The sequence below is a fragment of the Nestor notabilis genome, unplaced genomic scaffold (genome assembly GCF_000696875.1).
Source record: "Nestor notabilis isolate BGI_N333 unplaced genomic scaffold, ASM69687v1 scaffold7763, whole genome shotgun sequence".
NCBI classification, from domain to species: Eukaryota; Metazoa; Chordata; class Aves; order Psittaciformes; family Psittacidae; genus Nestor; species Nestor notabilis.
The window spans coordinates 40,222-64,537 of record NW_009921465.1 but is presented as its reverse complement, the minus strand read 5'-3'; the positions used below and the strand labels follow the sequence as shown (position 1 = coordinate 64,537).

General features: G+C 39.2%; 1 protein-coding gene across 1 annotated transcript in view; it reads right to left on the bottom strand.

The window, feature by feature from the left end:
* Positions 1-11,096: 11,096 nt before the first annotated feature.
* The window catches only part of CDC42SE2 (CDC42 small effector 2), a 30,605-nt gene continuing 17,385 nt past the window's right edge, over positions 11,097-24,316 (bottom strand). Inside the window, exons 2-4 of the mRNA XM_010011162.1 lie at positions 16,492-16,593; positions 12,032-12,149; positions 11,097-11,617 (exon numbers count right to left, since the gene is read on the bottom strand). Coding sequence (XP_010009464.1) covers positions 12,051-12,149; positions 16,492-16,593 — 201 coding nt within the window. The 3' untranslated portion in view covers positions 11,097-11,617; positions 12,032-12,050. The remainder of the gene's footprint in view (positions 11,618-12,031; positions 12,150-16,491; positions 16,594-24,316) is intronic.

Below are 24,316 nucleotides of genomic sequence, written 5' to 3'. Positions count from 1 at the left end.
GGTCTCCAAGAGCATCATCACGGAGCTAGTTTTAGCAGGCTGCTAGATCCGATGCTAGATCCAACGAAGAAGAGCTCACAGTGCAGATGGGAGGAGCACAGGGGGAGTCCTGGATTCACTCAGCTCAACCAAGCCAACCATTGTAAGCTGATTTGTGACAGAGAGAAGTTTAACGAGTGCTCAGGATCTAGTGGATAAGCAATGTTGATGCTGAGTTGTTTTCTTCACATTAGTGATTTTTCAGAACTTTAGACCTTTTAAAGACTGACAGCCGAATGCTCAGTGAGGAATGGCATTGCCCTAAGCTTGTCATCTGAGATAACTCTCACTTGAAGCTGCAGAGTGTTGGCAAGAAAGCAAAGCTGAGGTGTGTGGGGTTTTATTATTTTTGTCTAGATTCATGTGTTTCTATTTTTCTTTCACTTGGAATGAGAAGCCTACACACCATGTCAGTGTGCTTCTCACTTGTTTGTGTTGCCTGCACTTAGAGACACATGCAGGGTACCAAGGGCAGCAGCACACTAGAGAGACATACACAGAAGCTCACACCACTATATGGTGGTGACGTACAGACCATACATACAGTGGTCACATACAACTCACACCGTAGAACGCCAGGAGACCTCTGAAGCCTTGTGCGCTGCTTTGCTAGGTGAAGTCACCAGTATACTCTCAAAGGGAGATCAGCTGTTAGCCAGTATGAATGCGGGTAGCAGACATCTGTTCTGTGCAGTGTATTGAAGGCTCAGCACTCACAGTCCCCCTTGTGTGAAAGAGCATAATGTCTGCACAACACATTTTCCAAAAACCTCATGAGCATAAGGGAGAAATCAATACTGAGCATATACTGGTCTACTGGGTTTATGTAGCAAGGTTTTGGTACTGGGGGGGGGGTGCTGCAGAGGTGGTGACAAGATGCCAGAAGCTGCCCCTGTGTCTGATGGAGCCAATGCCAGCTGACTCTGAGATGGACCCGCTGCTGGCCAAAGCTGAGCTCATCACCCACCATGGTAGCACCTCTGTGAAAATGTATTTAAGAAAGAGTAAAAAATACCCCAAAACCAAACCCAAAACCCAAAACCAAACCACTGTGGCACAATAGGTGGGAGAGAGGAGTGAGAATATGTGAGAGAAACAGCTCTGCAGGCACCAAGGTCAGGAGGGGAGGAGGTGCTCCGGGTGCCTGAGCAGAGATTCCCCTGCAGCCCGTGGTGCAGACCATGGTAAGGCAGGCTGTGCCCCTGCAGCCGTCTTTCAGTTCATCAGCGGGCATTGCTGTGCCATTCAACTTGGTCACTTCTACAGAAAAACCCAGACGTTTGAACTCTGCAGCAGCCTTTTTCAGAAGGAGGAAAGCCAGTTATTAGTTTGCTATAAGCTACAATAAGCTTCTGTCATTTAGCCTACCATCTTCCTTGAGTCCTGGTGCTGACAGTCACCCGCCAGCTGATGCTTTGCATGCTGCCATGTTCTCATCAGCAGGACTAGGCTGATGCCCCAGAGTATTTCTTCCTTCAGGGACCAGCAGTGGCAGCGCTCCAGGGGCTTTTCCCGTTTTCCTCTCTCTAGGCAGGTTTACCTGACTGAAGGAAGCTGGTGGAGCCTGGAAGTGCAGAAGCAATCGAATTTTCCTTTCCTCACTCTGAAGAACTGCTGCCAAAGCCTGCTTGTGTTTGTGGGCTTCTGTACTGAGCTCTGTGCTTAGCCTCTGAACAGCTGGGCAGCCACGCTGTGGGTCTGGCTTTTAAGAGCACCACTGACCCTGCAGCACACACCTTTTTATGCATTTCGACTTCCAGCCAGGCTGGGATTTTTCTGTTGCTGCCCATAACCCAGAAATACAAACATCAAACCCACTTGCTGATTAAAGAACCACAATCAATCAAAATCAATATTGACTTTGCATTTAACCACAGGAACAAAACGGCAAGACCTGAAGCATGTTCACAATATTGTCCTGCCATTAGTCACCCTGTCTGTAAGGAAAATAGATGGTATGTCGTTGGCACGTCTGTTGCCAGGGATAAGGGCTCAAGAAGGTAACACATCAGGATGACAGTGTTGTGTCATTGGGTCTCACTAAGGGGGCATCTTAGTGTTTGTAAACAACCTCTCTGCTAAATCACTGGCACACTCACAGACAGAGATACTTGTTGGAACCACGGGAGGTTGCACAGAGACCCCTGCCTCTTGCCAAGAGCTAGTAATACCAGGTCAGTGTGTGTGAGCAAAATGCTAGACAAGCAGTCTCACAGACAGAGCTCTCAGTTACAGCTGGCATTACTGTAGCAGCTCACCTTCCCCTGCTCCCCTCTTCCCTCGGAGGTGTTGCTTATTGGAGCCAGAGGAAAAAGAATTATCCCATCTATCTGTGCAAATTCCTTGGTCTTTCCTCTTGGTCGGTGTTTCTTCCATCATGCTAAGATATTGTTAACAGAACTCTCTCTCTGCAGCACCTTGGCAGAGGACAGATTGGATCTTGTTCCTATGTCCTATCAAAAGAGCATTTGTGATAGGAATTACTAAGAACTGTATGTGAAGCTGTATTAGAAATGAAAGGCTCTTTTTCTTTTCAGCCAGGTGACCCTAAGTGCTCTTATTGGCAGAAATCAGCAAAGTGTAAGTTGCAGTGACCTCTGATGAGACAAGTTGTTCTATCATGGCTCAGTTCCTGCAGTCCTTTTTCAAACAAATTATTTCATAAAAATAAATGAGCCCTTTTGACAAGAGTGCTGTGACCCTTTTTACTTTTCTCAGAAGATCTGGCTTTTTGTATCTTGTGGTAATTGCTTGAAGCAGTAGAGAACTCTCTTGTTACCCTGATGCTTCAGAAGCAGTCTCATCTTTCTGGGTACAGAACACAGGCAAGGGACAGGGCAATTAGTTTTATATATGTATATATGTATGTATGTATGTGTATGTATATGTATATGTATGTGTGTATATACATGTATATATATGATAGCTTATTTATATAATTATTAATAACAAATAATTTTTTCTTTTTGAAAGTGTCTATTATATGCTGTGTGTTTGTGCACCTCACTAGAAAGCTCTGAAGTGATTTTTCAGTAAGTACTACCTACTGACATGAGGATGAGGCCTGGGATGCCAGTCACCTGATACAATGCTGTAAAATCAAAATGTGGCACTGCTGTTTATCTTTAGAGTATGTTAGCCCAAAACAAATATCAGAACACTGTCAAAGCTTCTTCAGGAGCATTCTAGGAGGTGGTTAGGGCAATTTTTCTATGTTTGTTATTTCAAGCCTCACCTACTTAAAGTCACTAGCTCCTGCTGCATATTCCTTGTAATCCATGTAAATGTGACTGTGATGCCCTTTGTGATGGGAGGATTAAGACTGACCTCGGATAGGACACAAGCAACATCAGTAGCATATAAAGTCTTGAGAAATAGGTCTCAGAAGCTGAAAACCTTAAGTAAGTTGTACACAGTGATGGAACAAAATACAGACGATGTGGTGTACCAGAAATAAGGGCAAAAGGTTGTGCAGAGGCAAACCCAAAGGAATGAAATCCTGAAGCACACACATGTATTCCTAGTTTTGTAAAATCCTTTGAACTCTTTACAACAATCTGATTCTGGATTCTCTTTGCCAAATTAGAAAAGACCATTCTTATTTTAGTTTCATTTATGGTGAGAGGATTGGATGTAAGGTTCTCTTCTGGGAAACAGTCCAGTGTACCGTGAAACTGGCTTTACCTAGGGACAGTGCCCATCCAGGGAGGCCAGTGCCCGCTTTCTAATTACCCAAATATTTATTGCAACTTGTTAAACATCTTGTAATGTGAACATCAGGATTACCAATTCTGGGGGGTGGGGTGGTAGTGTGAGGAGGTGGGGTGTATTGTGGGCCCTGTTGCATGGCTTGTTGGATAGGACTGTGGAAATATCTTAGTTAGAGGGAAGCTTAAATTTAGAAGGCACGTCAGTCCCATACAGGGTTTTTCTTCATGAGTGTGCGAGTTTCTTTCCCTCAGTGGGAAAGCGATCCAAATGTGCAGCTGCACATATTTGATCACAGCTTTCCAAGCACTGACAGCACTGATTATTGTACTGAGAATAACCAGCTCCAGTTGCCCTTCCATCAGCTGACTGGGCTGGCATAATCCCGCTAAATGGGGGCAGGGAGCTGGCGGACCTGACTTCTCTCTGCGCAAGTTAGCCAACTGCCGGGACTTAGAAAGGCTGATTGGAGACTGGTTTTCTTAACTCAGCGCAATGCTATGTGGATTTGCACTTGGGAAGGTAGCAGGGCTGCCCGGGGGCGCGATGCAAACAGCTCACTCAGTTTGGGGTAAGACCGGGGCTGTAGCGGTTTTTTTTTAGTGGCAGACCTGGCTGGCCCCCCCTGGCCACTGCGCTTCCACCAGGATCTGCCTGCTGGTGGCTGCCATGCCTGTGAGCACTGACAAGGATCACTGGAAGTCCCTCATCCCAAATGGCTTTGGCACTTTGGGTTGGGACAGAACATGTGTCCTGTTGGCTCTGTGCTGCTCCTCACTGCGGCCGGGTGGATATTTGAAGCGCTGCCTCACGGGAGGTGGGTGGACACATCATACAGTGGCTGAGAAGTGCCTTGTGTCCCAGGAACCATCAGGCCTTGTCTCTTAGAGAAAAAATCATAATGTCTCATTACAGCATATATGTTGGGGACTGTAGGGGCTGCTGCTTCTATATAGGTCAAACCAGCTTAATTTCCCTGTAAGGGTTTGGATAAGCAAGCAAGTTTTAAGAGGCAGAAAATCCTATTTAAAATTGTTTTAGTAAGCAGTCATCTTGATGTAACTTTGCAGTTTGAGGTTTTACAAAGCTGTTGCATTAGCCACAGTGTTTCCTTCTGTCATCTATTTCCAGTGCTGTGGTTGTGATTCAGAGAATGAATGATGAAGCTCTTAACCAAAGCATGGCATGGCAATTTAATTCCCATCCAAAGGCTGGGCTGGGTACGGCTGTCTTTGAGGAAAACAGCATCTGTGGAATTGTGGATAGTTGTAAACATATTGAAGCGGGTGGTTTTAGTCAATAAAAAGAAATACTGTGTCTTGGACCTGTAGCAGGAATATAATCTCAATGTTGACCAGCTCCAAAAAACGGGTTTGAAAACAGGCTTCTGAAAGTTTGTTTTAAGAGATGTGGAGCTGCACAGGCATCCACTGCACCGTCCTGTATATGTTCATATTAAGAAAAACAGTTTTCATTTAATACAGACTTCGAAAATTGTGAAAAAGATTCTCATTTCCCAGCTCTGTTCACCATGCAGCCCTGTTCCCCTGGGCTGCTCCTACTGTGTCTCTTGCAGTGGATCCTGCTTATGCCAGCTGGAAACCGTATGTCTGCTGCAACTTACAGAAAGAGTAATTGGCTTGGAACCTATTACCCAAACCAGTGAAAAATGAACGACCCTTGCTGCACTGGGCTCTGATTTTGTGGCTGTCACTAATAGCTCCTTTCTTGAACAGAGCACTATGGGGAATCGGCTTGGGTACAGTGCTTGGACACCTATCAAAGTTTACCCTCCTCCCCCACTTACCCTCCTTTCTTTTCACTCAACCAGTATTAGTATCTGCCCTCCCCACAGTCCTCAATCCTTCCAAACCCAGAGCATTGATTGCTGAAATGTGATTGCTGATTCTTTATTTTCACCTTCCAAAATGTTTTTCTCCTTTATGCACTTGAATCAAAACACTGCACAATGTCCCCACATCCGTGCATTATTTCTGCTGCTTAATGTATACACCATACGCAAGACAATTGTTACTGCTCCATTAGATGACAAGTGGAAAAAAGCTATGGAGTGCCAAAATGTACATTAGCATTAACCATGTGTATCTATAGAGGGTAGCTCACTGTTTCACACTGAAACATCTCCTACCTTCAAAGTCACTGTTAGACTGATGAAGATTATCATGACCTTTGCACATACCAACACCTTCTTGACCTGCTGGAGAATCAGAGTAAGCCACTTTTAGTGCTACCTACCAGATCTACAGCCCTCCTCTGTGTATTGTGTCATGGCATACTAGGAATGTCTTCTACTACAAGCCAAGTCCAAATGTGAAGCATCATAAACCAAACATTAACACGATACTTTTATTTTCTGCTAATCAACACATTTTTTTGGGAAAAAAAAACAACCAAAGCTAACAATAAATTTGGTTGTAGACCATCCACGCCATGAAAAGCCCCCACAAATGCTTAAATAGCTGTAACAAATGAACATGCCATTTGTATGACAGCTCAATCCTTCATAACTGTGGTTATACCACTCTACATCATATTTAAGTAAGTAAGTTTGGCATTTAGCAAATTATTGACAGCTCTACCAGCACTCTGTGTTTTCTCGGCTTAATAAGAAATCTGTTTGAAGTCTGAACATATAAATTCTATTAGCTTGTGTGAAGGAAGGAAGTCGTGTCTTGTGCAGAGGTGACATGCAATTAGCACTGATGGCAGAAATTAATCATGTTGCCTGAGGCTGGCTGACTCTTGGCGGTAATGTAGTTGACCATTTGGCAACATGTTCGATGTGCTCTGTGCCCCCAAACCAAACAGAATAACTTGGACAAAGCTGGGAATGGCGTGCCCAAAAAGTGGAAGTAGCTTGATGCTTTTCCACAGCCAGGTTATCAGTGTTACCCATAACAAATTATTTCTGATCCCATGCCACTCCATACTTACTCTGGATAAGCATTACTAACCAACACAGCCAAAACCCCCAAACTTTACTGTAGGTCAGTACCCAATACGGTCAGCTGAGAGCCAAATCACTGTCAGTGTCAGCACAGGCTGTGAGAGTAAGTAGATGGGACCAGTCCCAATGGGACCAGCCCCAATCAGTTTTACTGATATGCCTTTGAAATACTTCTACTGATCATTGGCAGATCCAGCATATCATTTTCAATAGGCTTTAATGCCATGTATATGGAACTACAGTCAGGATCATGCAGTTATTATTCAGGATGCTAAATACAATTAAATAGTTGTGAGTTTATTGAGTACTGCACATTTGTAAATAATTTATAGCTGACGTAATGATATTGACAAGATGAGCAGTTGCCTTCATGCCACAAATACAGTGAAAGTAAATGGGTTTTCTTCTTCTGACATACTGAAAAGCACATGCAATTCCTCTTCATTACATAAACATTTCTAATCTGTTCACCAGAATAGTGCTTTAGTATTTGCCAATATTGCATAATGTAGGACATCTATCATGAATAAGGATGTTCTGTTGATTTTCAAGGAATCTAGCCAGAGCTATACATTCACAGTGATGATTAACAAATAAGACTTGCACTTAGGAAGTGTTACGTGCTCAAGTTAACAATAACTTCCAGGTATGTTGGCTTACTGCATCTATGCACATAGATTGCTACTCATCACCTAACAGCAAGCACTGAAAGAACCATCTAATATTTACCATTTCTACTTCAATGCACAGATTTTTGCCAGAAGGATATGGTTAAGTTTTCATAGGGAATCTTGCTCACTGCTTGACAATCCCCTCACTCAGTATCTCTTAAAGTCCCAGTGGCATGTGTTGTACGTGCCATCAGTCTCAGGCAGGTGAACTTCCTAAGTAAGGTAGTGCTGTGCTGATGATCATTTGTACATCTTCTTACTGCTAGTAGAATAGCTTTATAGAGAATCTGTAGCCTGTGGCTGCAACCAACATGTTTTCACAGACTTAATACAAAGGAAGTCCTAAATACTGAGCCTACAATGTCCTTTACTCCAAAAATGGTTTGTGTCCTAATGTAACTGTTTGTGCTTACGGAATTGCACTATACCACTAAATCTGCAGTTCAGTCCAGATTTCATCATTATGTCATGCTAACACCTGTTTTAAGGAATAAGAAAATGTTGGAGTAAATAGTGCATAATGTAACAATATGATGCATAATTGTGCATAGTCTTCAGTGAATAACCGTGATCATAAAAAAGAGATATGGAATAAGGAATGGCAATTTTACTGCTTAAATTCAAATAAATGCAATATTCCAAAACTTCAGAATCCAGGATCACAATTTTTGTGAAATCCTCACCTAAACCTTTTGATCTGCGGGACTGTGTACTACCCAGGCATCTCCCATTAAACTGTTTTCACAAATATAAAAACCTAATAAACTTTCTGTGGGCAAACCCTATACTGCTTCCTGCTGGTTTCAGAAGGGGGCATAGTACTTCTTTATTTCTTAAGGCATATAAAGCAAGAAAGTACAGTCAATTCATTAAATCTTTTCAGTGGCATGCATAGAGATCTTCTATGAAGATGGAGGTCAGGAAATACAATAAAATGCTGGAGATTCATAGAATCCTTATAAAGCTCAAAAAAATCAACTTTCCATTTTGCAGGAAGGGGCCCTATTCTCATGGACATACAGAAAATAGGAATAGCTTTAAGAACTACACTTTGAAAATCAATACTGTATTTAGTTGAGTGCCCTCTATCCCCCACCCCCCCAAAAAAAAGAAAAAAAACCCAAACAAACCAGAAAACCAACCAAAAGACAAGGAATACTGAAATCAGAATAACTGTGCTGTGACTAAACAGGTATTGTACTTGGTTAGAACATCATTATGTAGACGGGGCAAGATTTCCTAACAACTTAATTTTCTGGATCTGAAGGGTGAGGGTTTTCTGGTATATCAAATCACAGCAGAGTACAGTGGACCAAGAGTACATGAGACCAAAACTATGTTTAGAGACTTGGTTGCTCATGCTGCACTTTCTCACTTAATTAAAAAAAAAAAAAAAAAAAATCAAAAAAGGCACAAAAGGGATAAATTGACTTATACAACTGCTTTAGGCAGCTAAACAGCCTAAAGACAAAGTGAAAGCAGGCTGGCTCCTTCTTTAAGAGGTCAAACCCCTTTGTTTTTATACATGATTATATTAAAGCATCTGCTTTTCAAGATACACCTTTGTAGACAGTACTAAGCTTCTATAACCTCACCATTTAAACAACAGAACCCTCTAGTTGATTGGTATCTCAAGGCTTTATCTTGATCTTTTTTTCACTTTAGAACTCTCTTTTTAACTCAACTAGCAATTTGAAGAACTTGCCACGAGCTAAAGAATTCATTATCGGCCTTTAAAACAATTTATCATGAGCTTTAAAACTGTAAATTAGTGCTTAATGAATTAACTTCGAGAGTGGCAAATATAAAAATAGAACCAAATACAGAGTAGACAATATTGTGCCTTGCAGGTATATTTAATGCAGATGTGTATATTAGGATGATTATTTATACAATTAAGTCTGATCACCACAGTAATCTGTATCACAATCCAAAGAATAACGCACATACTAGTCGCAGTCAAAAGGAAAGAAATCCTGCATATGAAGGTTTCCAGTGTATTTAAGAAACCTTTCCTTGAAGATCCTTGCAGAAGCCCCTGCTATACATGCTAAATCAATGCAACAAAACTGCCACTAAAATTATGGTTTAATCCACTTAGCAATAAAAGGGTCAAAACACTCAAGCCTGCAAATTACTTACTGAAACTAGAAAGGTACTCTTTAGAGAATTTTCACCACAAGTTTGCCCACAAGCTGCAAGTGATCTTCTAATGCAAATGTAATTTATGAAAATGTAATTTATGAAAAGAAAAAGTATAGGCCACCAACTGAAAGAAAACATTTATTGAATAAAAGTCAATACTTTCCTTTTAATATCTCCAAGCCAACACTGAACTGACTTTATTCAAGAATGAACACAATGTACAAAAAAAGTATGTCTGTTATAAAAATATGCAATTTTTTTTTTCTCCTGGTTATTGAGTTGAAAACATTTTGACAAGTGCAAGATATGTTTGGCAAGCAAATTTAAGCCGCTATTACCAATGACAAAGTTCAGATAACTTTGTAATCATAGTATATTTAAGACTCATTGATAAAGTGGCATTGGAAATGTTGACCTCTAAAAGAAAAATATATATATATATATCACTGCACTGCCATGTTTATGCACCCAGACAATTGATCATCTTGATCTTCTGTTGTCACAAATCAGTACCTTTAATCAGTGAAGACTATCCAACCTAATTCGAACTACTGAACCAGATAACTGACACCTACCACTGGAATACAATTTAGGAAAGGCAAACTACCACCATGGCCCTATATTTTGTGTGTTGTTTGTCAACTAAGGGAGAAGACTAGGTAGGTTCATACATGTTTAAATCAACCTGACAGCTGTTGCAATGTGAAATCAGGGAGATTATGGAAAAAGAATAAAGAATCATTGATAGCAATCTACATTTATGAACACATGTGTGCTCACGTATAAAAACAGATCTGACTAGGCTCAGTTATGCCTTGTTTGGATGGTTTTTTTATTCCCCACATAAAAATTTAACTCAATCAGGACTCAAATCATTGACTTCTCTCAAACCACCAACAAGGAGGGAAAAAAGGGACCATTTATAGAGATAATCTGAAAACAGTGCAATATTAAAATACAATTTCACAACGTGTGAAAGAAACATGCTTTGGAACCTGAGCAAAAGGCGTTTTACTGACTTAGTAAAAAGTCACCCTGTATGCTGTTTTCATTGGCATCCGTTCTGCCAGATTAGTATGTTGCTCTTAGCAACTTCCATGGCCCCTAAATATTTAGTACACAGAAACTGCCAACTACTTGAGAGGTCTACTAAACTTTTCAGCTAATATTGCAGGCAGTCTGACATGCTGCTACTGGAAATGACCATACAGCCTAAAATTAAGAAAAACTGTAAAAAGAAGCAGCCAAACTTATGCTTTTCTTTTTTAAATAGACTAAAGCGCTTCCACAACACTTAGATACGGTACTACACTGGTTTACAGTCTCAAGGTCAGCTCTTTCAAAATAAATATACTTGAACATTTACAACAAATGCCTCATGAACACAAGCTCTCTCTTTATTACTTCAAGACCAGCTGGATAAAAACTAAAATAAAAACGTAATTCTGAAGCAGCTAAATTACAAATCCTTTGTCAGAAACAGGCATGACTTGGTGCCACAGCAAAACTTTTCACCAGTCTGCAGTAAGCAATTTTTACTTTTTTTTCTCTGATAGCACCAAGAGGGCCACCATACAAAGGAACCTCACAAAGCATGCGATCATCTACTCTGCTCATTTTGTATGAAATAATCATTTGTGCTTGTAGGTCCTAGACCTTTCAAAAATGGGTATGAACAATAGATGATTGAACACATTAATGGAAACTCACTCATTTCTAAATGACTTTAGTGGACAAAGGATTTAATGATCAAAAAGCAACAGAATGTTGCACATTAGTATTTGTGAGGGATTAGGGAAGCTCAGGTTGGTGCTTTAATTTGCCTTAAAAACAAATGAAAAACTAAACCCAATCCTAAACAGCTCTATGTTCATGATTCTGGTAGAAGCAAATGCGTGCATGCCACTGAAAGGCACGGTCGGACCAATCTGATAAATGGCATCATCAGAGCAGAACAGCAACTTTCCACTGGAGTAATCACAAAGGGTGAATAACGAGCCATCACTTCTCTCGTCATGAGCACAGAAAGCAGTCACCGAGGCAAAAAAGAGGACACGGGAAAGAAGATATAGGAACCCATATGAACCTGGGAGACAAAAACCGCATGTTAAACTGAGTTTTGAACATTCTGAGTGACCATTTTCCCTACTTCAACATTGCTATTCATTGATTTGACACTTTATATACTACGCTTAAATGGATGGAACTGTTGCAAAAAATGGTATACTAACCATATCACAAAATTACACAACTAACTTCACTTGCAAAGATTTACCTACATCATCATCTTAGGTATAAAACAGGCTTACAGACAGATTGATGCAGTCAGGACAAGCTCTAGTTCATCGTGTAAAAAGAATAACATGCTCACATGACACTGCATTTTATTCAGAAATGCATTTTAAAATTGGGCATCATAAACACACAGCTATTCATGAAGTAGTATGATGGTTCTTCTTACTACTCTACCAGTGCCTAAAAATCGAAATGCAATACTTACTGAAAAGGTTTCCCCAGGGTTATCCTGCCTTTGTATCTACAAGCTGCATCTGAACATTTGCAGACATGCCACCTCCATAGCCTCCCTTGGACTGCATTTGGTTCTGAATTGAGCTCACCTGGAGACAGAAGGTAAAGGGGGGCAAAGAAAAGAGGAATCGCAGTTAGTGAGCTATGGCATCTTCCTTCCTCCAATTCTATTTCTCGGTTTAGGTTTGGTTTTCAACTGCTCCTTTAGCATTAAAGCTGCATTACTTTTGCATGAGGACATGTGCAGCATAGGCTTGCTGGAATTTTCACTTCTGCAGGCAGCTCAGCAGGAGAGAGGGAAGAACTGGTGCTTGAGCAGAAGTTTTTCTTCTCTCCTAAAGAAAACTGGCTGATTCAGGCTTCCACTGACCCGCTTGATTACTCAAAAAAATTTAATCAAATCTCTTACTGGTATCCAATTCCACTCCATCTGACAATCTATAATTTACCTCGTTATATGAAAAGTGTTCTTTGCCAAGTATGATAAACCAGAAAAGTTGACACCGTTATGTTAAAAGTATAATAGACAACTTACAAAATATTTGGACAGTATCTGCACCATATAGCTAACTTCAGATAATTTAAAAAAGAACTTTCTAAGCCAAAAAGGAGCTTTTGGTTTGTGGAAGTTTTTTTTATTTATCTGTTTACATAACAGCAACACTGCTTTCCTTCATTGCTCTATTCTTTTAGATGGCAGGGAATTTATTACTTAAATCATACTCAGTCTACCAACTTCCCTGAAAATAGCTAATTTGAAGGTATTTTTAGCCTGATGAAAGAAAATACATAAAGAATGCTTCCCCTTTCACCCCGAGACACGCACATCCCTCTATGGCTTTCATTGCCTTTCTCAACAAAAAGGAAGGGAATCCATAGTTCTTTACTGCTTGTGTTGCACGAGTCAAAATAATAATGTCCAAGTGCCTGCAGGAAGACAACTCCAGCATTAAAGGTTCTGCCTTTTTCCCTCTGCACCCCAGAGCATACATAACAAGTACACAATGAGCACAAAATAACATATTCAAAGCTACAGCTTCTGAAATTGAACTTGCAGCAAAGCCTATGCCTACAGGGCACCACTTGCAATTATTACATGTATGCTCCTTCACAGAGACCTCAAAACAACACTAGAAAGCTATTAAAACAGCACTGGAGAAATATTTCCAAGTAGCTTGCATGTTATTTCCCCTATCTACAAAGACAAAAGAAGTATATTCTTTTCTACAGCAAAGCAAAACACATGCACACACACAAAATTAATCAGCACAACTCTTTCTTACACACCGTTTCTCAAGGCCAATGTAAAAAAAAAAAAAAACAAACTTGTTTTAGATCTTTGTCTTCAACAGCACTATGCAAAAGATTGATTTTTGTGTATTTAAACTCAATGCAAAACCATTTTCTACCTTGGTGCTTTGCTCAGTACATGATACAGCTACAGCAGCAAAGCAAAATTACAGTCGTGTTTTTCTTCAGGGGAAAAGCATTCAGAGCCGATACAGACTACAAAGTCAGGGAGTGTGGATAAGTGCATCCACATTTATGAGGTGGTGTTTAAGAACTCTGACATTTTATCAAGCTGGTCACATGCACCAAACATCTTCTGTTGCTCACTGGAACAAAAGGAGTTTGAATTTAATGTGGTGGTTTTTTCTTTTTTTGGTTTGTTTGGTTTTCCTCTCAGAAAATAATTAATATACATGTAAATGTATTCACAAGAATGACTTGAGGATGGCATTAATTTCACCTGAATGACCCTACCTCTAGCGAAAAAGAGCCAGAAAAACATCTTCTGGTCATGTCACCTTCCAGCCTGACAACTTGCCTGGCCGAAGTGTAAATTTTTGAGTACTTCTAGAGGTTACAATAATTTTTCTGATATTTGAGTCACACATACAGATGTTTGTGTTAGTGGGTAAGGAAGAATCAGTCTAAAAAACACAGAGGCTATTACATCTAAAGCAAAGAGAATGCAGCAAATTAAACTTGACTGCACTAGCAGTTCAGTGGCTGTTTTGTATATTAAAGCTTATATAGGAGATACAGAACATTAAAAACACTGAGCAAAAGCAGGTATAACAGCTGTAGGCTTATCAGGTGTTACTCTTTCTGAAGCATCCTCATTCTGAGGCAGTCTGAGCTACAAAAACATGCGCCATGAAACGCAATTATTTTTTTCTTTCCCAAAGATGCCATTGCCTTCCTTTGATGATACGTAACAGCAAGGTTGCTCTCTCTTATGTCCAATTTAGACAGGATAAGAATTTAAAGATTTTGGAAAGTGAGGGGGATTGCACCAATTAGAGATCATACAATCAGCTGTGCTGCTTATGTCTCATTAATTTTCTTCTTTCCTTTTCTTCCTCTTCCATTTAGAATTAGGAAATCGCACAATCTTTGAGAAAGAAAACAAGGGAAAACTAAGAAAAGGACAAAATACATGAACTTGAAGACTAAAATGAGGAATACGAAGCAGAAAGTGAGAGATTTCACTATGGAATAGGAAAAGAAGGTGGTGATGGGAATGAGAAAGAAACAGTGCACAGAGGACTCCTACTGTTTAAATGTACCTTTGACAAAGGAGTGAGATGCTCTACAGAGAAAGCAAACAAAAAAGCAAAATATTTCAGTAGTCAGAAAGCTACTGTACTCAGAATAATAAGGACATGTAATGAAGAACAATGCTGATGAAAAAAGGCACAGACCACATAGTAAATAATAATCAAATTCACATGGGAAAAGCTAATGGAATTGCAGGAGGTCCTCCCGAAGTACTCAGAAGCAGGCTCATGAAGGACTGTAATGTCCATACTTTAAAGGAAATTAAGCAGCAGAAAAACATACGGAAGTTAACATTGTAATCTTAGAATTTACACTGCAAAGAATGAACAAGGAGACTGGATGGAATATTACCACAGTAAGTCACCACAGAAGAGGCAGGAAAATAGCAGTGTGAAAAAGCAGAGATTTGTGCTTCTGAAGAGAGAGTGAAAAACAGGATTATTTTTTGCATACAGATCCTTTCTATTCGGGATGAAAAAAATTACTCTGGCTACTTACACAGCACATTATCCAAATGAAAAAAAGAGAGAGAAAGAGATAGCCAGTTATAAGCGTTCAAAATGAAAAAGTCTATGTAGAGAGACAATAATGATTACCTACTATCTAGAGATTAATTGGGTATTACACAAGGCAAAGGTGAGGGCAAGCAGAGGGAAACGTCTGAGGTGAAAGAGCAAAGCTTCAGGCAATAATCACAATCCTCACAAGGGGCAGCTCAGCTGTGAGAATGAAGAAGGTTCTCACACTAGGGAGAACAAACATAAAAAACAAAAAGCCATGCTAAAAAAAAAAAACCAAAACAAAAAACCCCCAACAAACCAAACCTGCTCACTTTATTACTTTATTTCAATTTAGAATGACTTTAAATATTAATGTAATACATTGCATTAAATAAGTAATTAGCTTTAACTGAATTTTATCAATTTGAAGCTGTGTTTGTCTGTTTAACTTGCTTAGGGATGTTTTCATACAAATCACTTCCAACCCATTACACTGTTTCTGGGAAAGTGTAGCATATTGTTTGTCATGCCAGATTTTCTAGCTTTGCCCTTCCCCAATACGGACTGAGTTACAAGCTGTCAAGTAGCTGAAACTAAAATGACCTCATCATTACCTACATACAACCTTTTTCTAGAGTCCATATTATTGACCTTAAAAACAGATTGACATTTCACATAAATATGAAGCTGTACACGAGAAATCTCTTCTCATAAGCTGATTTTCAGTATCTATCTTACCTTCTGTTTTTCACTTTCAGGGAGATAAAAATATTTATTGCTCCTGTCATCTACAGGAAGCCACAAAACCTTGCCTCTGACATCATTGCTTGCTCTGGAAATAATTCACACTGCAAATAGGGCTACATAGAATAGAAAAACCTCAAAAAGAACACCCAAGAAAATTTGTGTGCACCATTTTTGTGTGGTAAATTAGTTTTACTTGAACTATATTTAAAATAGCGTAAAGCATTTAAGATAAGGAATCTAGTCAACTACAAGACACTTAGAAGTTATTTAAAATACTCTAGTATATTTTCTAGCTACATCTCTATTTTAGTTCATACATGCCATCAGAACAAATTTTTAAAAAGTATTCTACACATAGCCTATACAATTTATACAGAATCTAGTAGGTATTGTCCATAAAATAGAGGAATTTTAAAAATGGTATTCCATAACCTTGAATGCAAGAGTTTAGGATTTGAGATAAAGATGCTAGCAGTTTGTTCTTTCATAGAGATTCTTTCTCATAGCTGGGGTGGGGGGGGAAATAATAATAAAAAAAAATTGCTTCAGCCACAATATACACATACAGGGTTCCTGTATTCTGCTTAAGGTGAGATGTTCTTCATCTGCTCATGCTTACCGAATTCATTCCACTGAATAGATCCCCTGATCCTACGTGAGCTGTGTGAACAAAGTTTGTCGGCTCCCCAATCATGCTTCGGTCAATCCGCCGCCGTCTTTTCTGAAAGGAAGGTAAAGAAACCATCTAAATGAGAGTCACTGAAAAGGCAAAACAGTGAGTGTCAAAAATATAAAAGTTAACTGTCCATAGGATATTGCATACACTGCAAGGTATTTTCATAGTCAAAAAGGATAGTCCAAATTCCCAGGTTAAATAAGACATTTGCAATACTATCCTTGTATCTTTTACTTGAAGGCAGAGTTGAACGGGCCTTTGAGCAACCTGGTCTAGTGGAAGGTGTCCCTGCCTGTGGGAGGGGGGTTGGAACCAGATGATCTTTAAGGTCCTTTCCAACCCAAACCATTCTATGATTCTATGATCTATAGCGGATCATTAGATGATCACTGATACCGCTCCTTATATTTAGGAGTGATATCAGTGGACCTAACATTTAGGTCAACAAAACATTTGAAAATTACCTTAATACATTCCATGCTCTATTAGCAGTATTTGCAGTGGTTTATGCAATAAATTCTGCCTACATCTGTATTTAAATCATGATGTGACAGATAAAATATGAGCTTTAGTCATCCAAAACAAGAATTAAGGATCAAAGAGCATTAGTATAGTCTACAAGAACACTAACTTACACAATTTCTGGTTTGCATGCCATGGGAACTTATGTCACTATTTGTAACACCTTTCATGGTGATGTTCAGAACAATGCCTTGAGTTTGATCAGGGTTAGTCATAGACATATCTTTACTGAACACCGTATACTCAGATAACTTCCAGTCTGCATGGTTGTAGAATGTGAGCTGAAGGGGTGCAGTGTGATAGTGAGGGAGGATGCCAGATTAGGAACTCTGATTCCCATACGTTGAGACAGAAAGCAAAAATTGCTTAAGGTCTGCCCCCGCTGCCCCCCACCTTCTCAGAGCCACAGCTTCATTTTTTATTAATGTAATAACATGCAAATGAAAAATCAGAGGCAGTAAGGACTTCCTCTAGTTAAATCTCCTTTGGTTGCCTGCCTCCAGTTAAGTATTGCATCTAAAGGAATAAACCAAGAAAACACTATACTCATTTCTTAAGCCAGAGCCAGAGAGCTTACACAGAGCAAAGCATGCAGTGTGCAGTCACTGTATGCCCGTATCTGTATCTGAAAAAAAAACCCCAACAAACCCAACCAACAACCCCAAAACAAACAAGCAAACAAAACAAACAAAAAACCAAAACAAAACACCAAAGAACCCAACCCTCAACAACCCTACAATAGTATGAGTATCTCCATTTAAGCTGTGTCATACAAAATACAGATATAATAGCTAAGAAACTACTTGAGAGCTTAATTAAAAGCTTCCCATCATCTTAAAGTCCACTCAGTCTCATTTTTAAAGGTATCTCTGTTTCTAATCTGCAATGAGATGGTAAGACCACCCAGACTACAGACACGAAGGTACATGTCTCATGACTGGGCTTGCTGCTATTGAAACACCGCTACAGATTAGATCTTTATGAATCAGAGCCCACAGCTATGAGAATACGTCATGGGGTTTAGCCAGCAAGTACAAAACACATTTAATCCTTTACTACACCTTTTCCCTATTACTGAAGTCAGATTTTGGTACGTTTCAGTATGTTATTGTATCATATTAATAGCCAGGGTGAGGAGAAACACATAAAACACTCCCACAGAAACAGCAAAACCAAAATGACCTATCTATGAGAAAACTATTAGAGAACTCTCTACTCCCAACAATATCAACCAAGTAAAATAATCACAGCTATAAAAACACCTTCATGTGTTTGAGGGCTTTCACAGAGAAAACGCTTACGAAAATTAACTGAGATGTCTCAGTTACAGAAAACATTAGTAGATGTCACAGAGCTACAAACAGCCAAACAGAATCTATTACCATGCTCACAGATGCGTTAATATTTCAATCTAGAAGTCAAGCTCACTTACACATACAGCATACAGTTTCTTCAGCTATGCATGGTATCAGCTATTAAAGGCATAAGTGACCCACACCAGGTTTCTGCTTCCACTGGATGAGAACTGCTCATCTGACACATTCAGGACAAGGAGCATGTCCACCAACCCTGACAATTATTTTAAATGCACTTTGGTTATTTACATAATATAGTATTGTAATATGCTGTGGCTCTGACAGAGAAAGATGCTCTAGAGAGCTGTATGAAACCCACCACTCCAATTAAAACACTTAAACTTGTTTCAGGCTTGTCGTAGTTGCCCTTTTCCCCCTGAAAAAACGAAAAAACAACCAACAGCCGGTTAGATTCATTTGTATGTCTAAACAATAAAGGCATGATTTCTTGGTTTTAGTAGAGTTTTGAAACGCAGGGTTTTGATGCAGAGAAAATGTAGATAATCCCAAAGCTTTTGGATTTTTTTATTTACTTGTTTTGCAAACAACCAAACCCTTTCTTTGTGCAACTCAACTTCCTTTCCTCCTTTACTTGTCTCTAAGATCACTGCCATGCCACTAACAGAGCTAAAGTGCTGGATCTTGTGACTGTGAATGATTTTCTGCTAATCATCTGCTAGTCAACTAGTAACCAGTAGTTAAAGTGAACTGTCATCAAACTCTCTTTCTTATCTTAAGCGAGTTTCATATCAGAGGCCATCAGCCAGTTACACCCTGGCATGTGCCCACTGATGGGATCTCCCTGAAGCAATGGAATGGTATTTAAATGCTCTGCTACATTAAGACCACAAAATAATTCACTCTGTAAAACAATCACACATAACTATTTTTTTCTGCAGGAGAGCTCAGTCAGTATTTACACTACTGTTTTAGCTTGGATCATGAGCATGCTTTTGAAGCAGCTTTGCCAGTCCACATTTACCATGCTTCAATTTTAATTTCAGAGGAATCTTGGAAATTCTTCCGGATGAAGCACTAGCATTGCTAATGGACATTGAGCTGCTCCTACTAGGATGTTCCATTTCCATAGGCACAGCCTCAGCCAGAACCAAAATGAACAATTAGCATGGGTGAAGTGACACAGGGAGCACTGTAAAATGTTACCTCTGTGCAAGGAATGCAACACAGGAGGCAGGAGCACAGGAGCAAGCCCGGAAAGGTTACAAAGCTTTTACAGAGGACACCGTGAACGTTAGCTCTGCCATCATTTTACTGCGCAATTGTATTTTGTGAGGCCCTGTACCTCTAAGAATACATGCAAAACCATTGTTCTATAAACAATAAGAATTAACACATAGATTGACTCTTCAGTAAATTCAGTATATTTAAAGAAGCTGAGAGGCAGCACATTTACTTAAGAAATGAATTGTACAATTATGCTCATTTTCCTCTGGTGCATCACTTGAGCCCATCCATGGTTGTTCCTAGTGCAAGTCACATACCTGAGCTTACACAGCCCATTGAAAATGAATTCCTGCTAGCTGTCACCCATGCCCCAAACTCCACTTGATAACATACCATAAATAATTAGTCTTATATTATATATACATACACCACTAACCATTGTAGTAATGAGATCTGACTATAAAGGTGATATATAAACCAACTGCATGTTTAGAATGCTAGTGGCTAGTGCAAAGGACTTCAACATACATGCAGCTGAATATTGGGAGCATCTAAAGGCTGGCTTTAAACACGTTTTCTGACAGAACACTTACATGTAAGTACTCTAGCAGCCTTATTGCAATAAGACATTATGTCCTGTATCTGTTTTATTTGTGACTGTTTCTTAGCAGGGGGGAAGTAGAAGGAAGTTTACATTATGATTAACTAACTGGGCTGTTACCTTTCTTGTTGGTTTGGGTCAAGTTACAGAAGCATTTGTTATCAGTGGGCAAAGAAAAAAATCTGAATTGTAGTATTAAAGTCTCAACTGTAGTATTTGACTCTGCCTTCTTTCTCCCCAGCTTTGTCCTAAGGCATGTCCTTCTTTACTAAGGGGGGATGGGTGGCAAGGAGCACAACAGAGGTGAGAGATGAGAAATGACCTGCAAAGGGATCCTAGAAGTGGATTATGGAGTATCACATTTTAATGGCTTTACTCGGTTTGTTCCCCTGAAAACAATCTGCAGAATTTGAATTGTGAAGTACACACCAGGTAATTTTCACACCACAAAAAAAGTAAGTTATCTTTAAACAGAAGTAGAAGACATGCGGGTTTGTGTGTTAAATGTTTCAGAGGAATGGAAGCAGTCCAAGGACCCATCTCAGAAGCTTTGCTTTGAACATATACTAGAAGCAATGAAACTGGATCACATCTCAGTTACCATAGTAATGAAGTAAAGAATTGATGTCTCTTCTATTCTTAATCTCCAAGTGATGCCTTGCACCCACACAGGGTAGCATCTCTTTCAAAGTACAAGATGAGAATTCAGAAAGCCATTAACAGCTGCATCCACAAAAATAATTTTAACTATGCAAGTTTCTTGAAACTTTTGGTGAACAGTTTAAAAACTTCTATTTAGAAAAAAATTAATTATACCACGTATACAACCTGCCCTTCAGCAAAGCCACAAGCATTTTTCTGAAATACCATTTTCATAGGTCAAAAAACTACCTATTGCAAGACATTTAAAACTGTAGCTTGTTTCTCTAAACAAAGAATTTCCACTGATGGGTCCAGAGGCATGTAAAATTTCCTTATTATTCCCCTCTATTTTTGGCTTGCAAGGAAGAAGTGATCTTTTTTGACTATCTCCGAATTTTGTTCAGAGGCTAGGGCTGTGCTTCTCCAGCTCAAGCCACTTCATACTGATGGCTACCGTTCTGAATTAGGCAAATTCTTTGCCTGTATACATACATGTGAGGAAGAATAGGTTTGGAAATTTGTGCATCCTTCTCTGCCCTTCAGGACAGGCGACTCAAAAAATAAGAAAAAGAAAATACATGCAGAGTAACATCAAGGTCTCAAACGTATATTTGAGTGATGCCACTTAGATCCTAGCAGGCTGATAATTATTTTCTGGAAGCTGCTAAAAGTAGAAGTCGCAAGTGAAGTCAGAGTATCATACAAAGGTGTCCCAAAGTCAAGAACCAACCTACCTATGCTAGGGATCAAAAGCAGTCTCTTCTATTTATCTGGCAGAAAACCATGTTCTGCTAAATCTAAACCAGATTTTTTGAGAAAATTGCTAGATGTAAGCGACACACAGCACTTCAAAGGATGCTGCAACACAAAAGCCTGTGTGGATTTGATCTGCAAAAAGCTCTGTCTCAGTCCTGGTCAGCCCTCAGATGGAAGTGGTATGTGGGTGTGGATGAGGAACATGCTTTGAAGGCATAAAGCAAAACATGGTGGAAACTGGAAGAATTCAGAGGGGACGATAAGTCAGCATCATATTTGGAACATGCAGAGTTTCTGAAAACATTGCTTTATTAAAATTCCCATATATGGCACTTTTCTCATGGCACCTGTAATTTATCTCCCCTTTACACACAAGAAAAACTGTCAACTCTTTTTCCCACACACCAGTGATATTTACCTGGGTGCATGTCGTCCTGACATCTTAGGATCTCAGAAAAGTAAACTGCAAGAAACCAGGCAACAGAATACCCATTGCCCTCAGTGCAAGCCTGCTACAGGCAACAAACTCAGCATGTCTACACTCACAACTAGTGGCAGGGGAATACTGGACCTTTGCAACTCGCATTAAGAATAAAAGATTTTGGTATTCAAGTCGTGAGTGGTAAATCTTTGTTATGACCATTCTTTTCAAAACCTAACACAGCTACAGTTGCTTTTCATTTGAGAACATTTTATTATTCTTAATTAGTTTTCACTAAGCTACCACAAGGCAAGGATAACACTTTCCTACTGCTAACTTTGTAACATTTACCAAAATGTTACAAATGTCAGTTTTCAAGACTGTGCTTCCATATATATATAGTTTTGTCTATTTTATGTGCAGCAAAAATATTTTGCATGTGATATATTTATGTATTACATCACAGTATGTATGAATATATCATACACTGCATTTCAAGGCATTTCTCTGGTACTTCAGTTACCTGTGCTCCAGAAAATGTAAAGAACAGTAAACTAAATCAGAAAGGAAACAGCATGCTGATCTATTCTGATCTTGTGCAACATATTTCCAACCAGATCAGTATGAAATGATCCATATATAAAGTTGCAAGTGATGCACCTTCCTTTTTCTGACACCGTTTTCTGTCTTTCATTCTAACTGCCTATAGAGAAGAGGAACTTTGGTTCAATTTTGTCATAATTTCTCAGTTTTCTACTATTTTTCATTACACATTAATTGGCTTCGTTGTTATTTCAATATAAAATCTGTAAGTTTGCCACAAAGACTGACATGCAGAAAAAAATTTTAAGAAATTACATTCATTGAGGCATAATCCCTGTGCTTTATCCCTTTCTGAACAAAATGATGAGAAACTTCTTTTCATTTAATTTCAAAAATGGCCTTGATACATAATGAGGGAAAACCAAAACAAAATACCATGCTTTAGCACCTCACCTGATGCACAGAAAAAGCATCAACTTCCAGAGATTCATTTTCCGATTTATTCTTTAAGAAGACTAAGGATTGTGTAAATCAAGTCATAATATTCCACATTAGAGTGGGCTACTGCAGCAGCATTTGAGCCTTCAGTAGGCCCCATTCACCTGTCAGGATTGCCTTCTACTTAGCAATGCTTACTGCTAGCTTTCAGACTCAGTAACCTAGTTAAGCAAAAAAAATAGTTATTCCCTTTTCTTAAATGATTACTGTAATAAAACAGGCTTATCTCTCTTGGCAAGAAGATAAGAAAAGAACATTTAATTTCCCTCTGAAGCCTTGGTCAAGACTTAAATTTACTCCCTCTACTGGGAAACTCCCCCTGGTGAATAGGGAAGTGAAACATCCTAATAAAGAGTTGCTCTGCAAAATTAATTTCTATGTTCATAGAATGACCAGTTACATTTATTACATCTGGAAATGTTGCTCTTTCCAAAGCAGAAAAGTGACTGAATTTAGAAAGTTACACAGTTTTTAAACCTATTTCTACAACAGGAGGGTCAGTTTTTCAGACTGCTCAGTCGCTGCTATCTCAGTCACTGAAATGGCATCATATACAGTAACAAGCAATTCACTCTCTACAATAGCTGTTTGCAAGCTTGACTTTTAAGTAACAGCAGGGTAATTTGAACATAATGAAGTATAATTACTTTTAACCACATCATCTAATCCTTTGCTGCACTAAGAGATCTAAAGTTAATATAAACAACCCTAATCCCCAGCTTCCCTACAGTAGAAGAAATCCCAGTAGAGCCATCACAACTGCTGTTTTTAAGGTAGACAGGACAAATGCAATGCCCAGTGAATTTGCTTTCAAGTCAGTGATAGGTAGATACGTGATTTGCCTTTTTTTTTTTCCCACTAAGAACTATCAGATTTATATGGCAGCTTACAGCTACTTGTTTAACCTTCCTTCACAAATAACCCTCAAACAGCAACCCTTTTTTTGAGAACCGTTACTGTTCATTTTGGTGCTAATTTCAAACTAACAAAATGCAAAAACCAAGCTCTTAATCTGCTAATTTAGTCTCTGGGATCTTCACCAATCAAGATAGTTGTTTCATAACTTTTCCCTGAGAACAAAGTGATCTATTAAACTTTTCAATGATAGAGCTCTCTGTCAAAACAGAGCTGTTTGCTTGCTTTGTATTCAAGAACTCATCTACTATTTCAAAAGCAGTACAGGCCAAAGATAAAGCTAAGACAGAAATCTAAGGAAAGGATTTAATCAAAGACAAGATAGTCAAT